The 2,426-nt window shown below is 39.6% G+C and overlaps 1 protein-coding gene across 1 annotated transcript in view; it reads right to left on the reverse strand.

The window, feature by feature from the left end:
• Positions 1-2,319: 2,319 nt before the first annotated feature.
• Positions 2,320-2,426, reverse strand: part of LOC115231297 (fibrillin-2-like) — a gene marked incomplete at its 3' end in the record, with an annotated part of 8,124 nt that continues 8,017 nt past the window's right edge. Inside the window, exon 4 of the mRNA XM_029801354.2 lies at positions 2,320-2,426. This exon is cut by the window's right edge and continues 91 nt beyond it. Coding sequence (XP_029657214.1) covers positions 2,320-2,426 — 107 coding nt within the window.

The raw sequence follows: 2,426 nt of genomic DNA on the forward strand, positions 1-2,426 counted from the left end.
ATATATAAGAGAGTTAGGAGAGAGGTGTGGGAGAGAGAGGTAGTGAGAGAGAGACACACACAGAAAGACAGACAGAGAAAGAAAGGAAGAGAAGAAAATGGAAAGGAAAAGAGAAGGAGAGAGAAAAAAAGAGGAGTTGTAAAAGGAAAGAGAGAAAGAGAAAGAGAGAAGGACAAAGAAAGAGAGGGAAAGGGAGAGAGAGAGAAGAGAGAGAGAAAAAGAGAAGCCTTCAATGATATTTCCTCTTGGCACTCAACACAAGGTGAGTGTGTGTGTGTATGTCTGTGTATTTGTATATGTGAGTGAGTGTGCGTGTATTTGTATATGTCGCTGTTTGTGTGAGGTTGGGTATATGTAAATAAGAACATGACTCAGTGGTAAGAGCACCGGGCTCACGGTCACCAGGTAGCGAGATCAATTCCTGAACCAGCTCGAGTGTTGTGTTCTTGAGCAACACACTTTATTTCATGTTGCTCTAATTCGCTCAGGTATAGAAATAAATTGTGACATCACTGGTCCCAAGCTGTATCGGCCCCTTTGCCTTTTCTTTGGATAACATCAATGGCATGGTTACGGAAGGCTGATATGCATGAGTGACCACTGGTTTTCCATAAACAATCTTGCCTTGGAGGGGGATCTTTCTAGGTGCAATCCCATGCTCATTCGTGACCGAAGGGGATCTTATGCATTATGATAATTACTAGCAAGGACACAGAATTTTGATTAGGAACCATTATAATTAATCAATTATATTAAAGTCTTATTAGTCAATGTTGTATCTTTTTGTGTTAGCAGTGCAATATTTTTATTTTAAAGAGACAAACTATAGATTTTTGATAGAATTCAGGGTCAGCTCTGTAAGTCATGATATTTCATGTACGAATATATATATCTCTGTGGCTGTGTGGTAAGAAGCTTGCTTCCCAACCACATGGTTCTGGGTTCAGTCCCACTGTGTGGTACCTTGGGCAAGTGTCTTCCACTATAGCCTTGGGCTGACCAAAGCCTTGTGAGTGGATTTGGTAGACAGAACCTGAAAGAATCTCATCATATATATATATATATATATGCATACATATATATTGGAGTAAACACATAAATGTGAAACAAGGTGGAAAAAAGAGTACTCAAATACCATGGGGTAGAGTAATATGCTTTATTTAAAAGCAGCAGAAATTCAACAAATTCAACAGGTTTTGTTGAATTTCTGGTGCTTTTAAATAAACTTATATATATATATATATTATATATATTATATATATATCTTATATATATATATATATTTATATATATATATATATTTATATATATATATATATATATATATATATATATATATATATTAGAATATATATATATATATATATATATAATAATATATATCTTTTACTTTTTTCATTATTAGACTGTGGCCATGTGTGTGTGTGTGTGTGTGTGTTTGTCCCTGTCCCCACTGCTTGACAACTGGTGTTAGTGTGTTTATGTTCTTGTAACTTAGCAGTTCAGCCAACAAGACCAATAGAAAAAGTAACAGGTTTCAAAAAAACCTATAAGTACTGAGGCTGATTTATTTGACTAAAAAATCTTCAAGATGATGCCCCAGCATGGCCGCAATTTAATGACTGAAACAAACAAAAGATAGAAAAATAGATGTATACAAAACAGGGGCAGACTGAGAATATTAAGGGCCCTTGGGCATAACTGTTTACCGGGCCCCTTTGAATGTGTGTTTTAGTAGAGTTAACATGGCACATGGCCGATGCCAACGCCGCCTTGACTGGCTTCTGTGCTGGTGACACATAAAAAGCACCATCCGAACATGGCCAATGCCAGCGCCGCCTTGACTGGCTTCCGTGTCGGTGGCACGTTAAAAGCACCAACCGATCATGGCCGCTGCCAGACTCCCCTGGCACCTGTGCCGGTGGCACGTAAAAAGCACCCACTACACTCACGGAGTGGTTGGCGTTAGGAAGGGCATCCAGCTGTAGAAACACTGCCAGATCAGACTGGAGCCTGGTGCAGCCTCCTGGCTTCCCAGACCCCGGTTGAACCATCCAACCCGTGCTAGTGCGGAAAACGGATGTTAAACGATGATGATGATGATGATGATGAACATGTAGAGTGCAGGCCCCTCAGAGCTACAGGCCGTCGGGCAGTGCTCGCTTGACCAACAGCTCAGTTTGCACCTGATACAAAACATCATAACTCACAGTACAGGCTCTGAATTCTAAAGAAAATCTATAGTTTATTACTTAAAAATGTGTTGTATATAGCAAGAAATGGAGAGAGAAAGCATTGAGATGGAACTGAAAAATTTACCTTGGCAGGAATTTCCTTGAGCATTGAGAATGTATCCTCGTCGACAAGGGTAAGATTCTGTCTGGCACTTCTCACAAGGGTTACCCCAAGCCTTACCAATGGTTGCA

This window comes from Octopus sinensis, unplaced genomic scaffold (assembly GCF_006345805.1).
Source record: "Octopus sinensis unplaced genomic scaffold, ASM634580v1 Contig18105, whole genome shotgun sequence".
In the NCBI taxonomy this organism is placed as follows: Eukaryota; Metazoa; Mollusca; class Cephalopoda; order Octopoda; family Octopodidae; genus Octopus; species Octopus sinensis.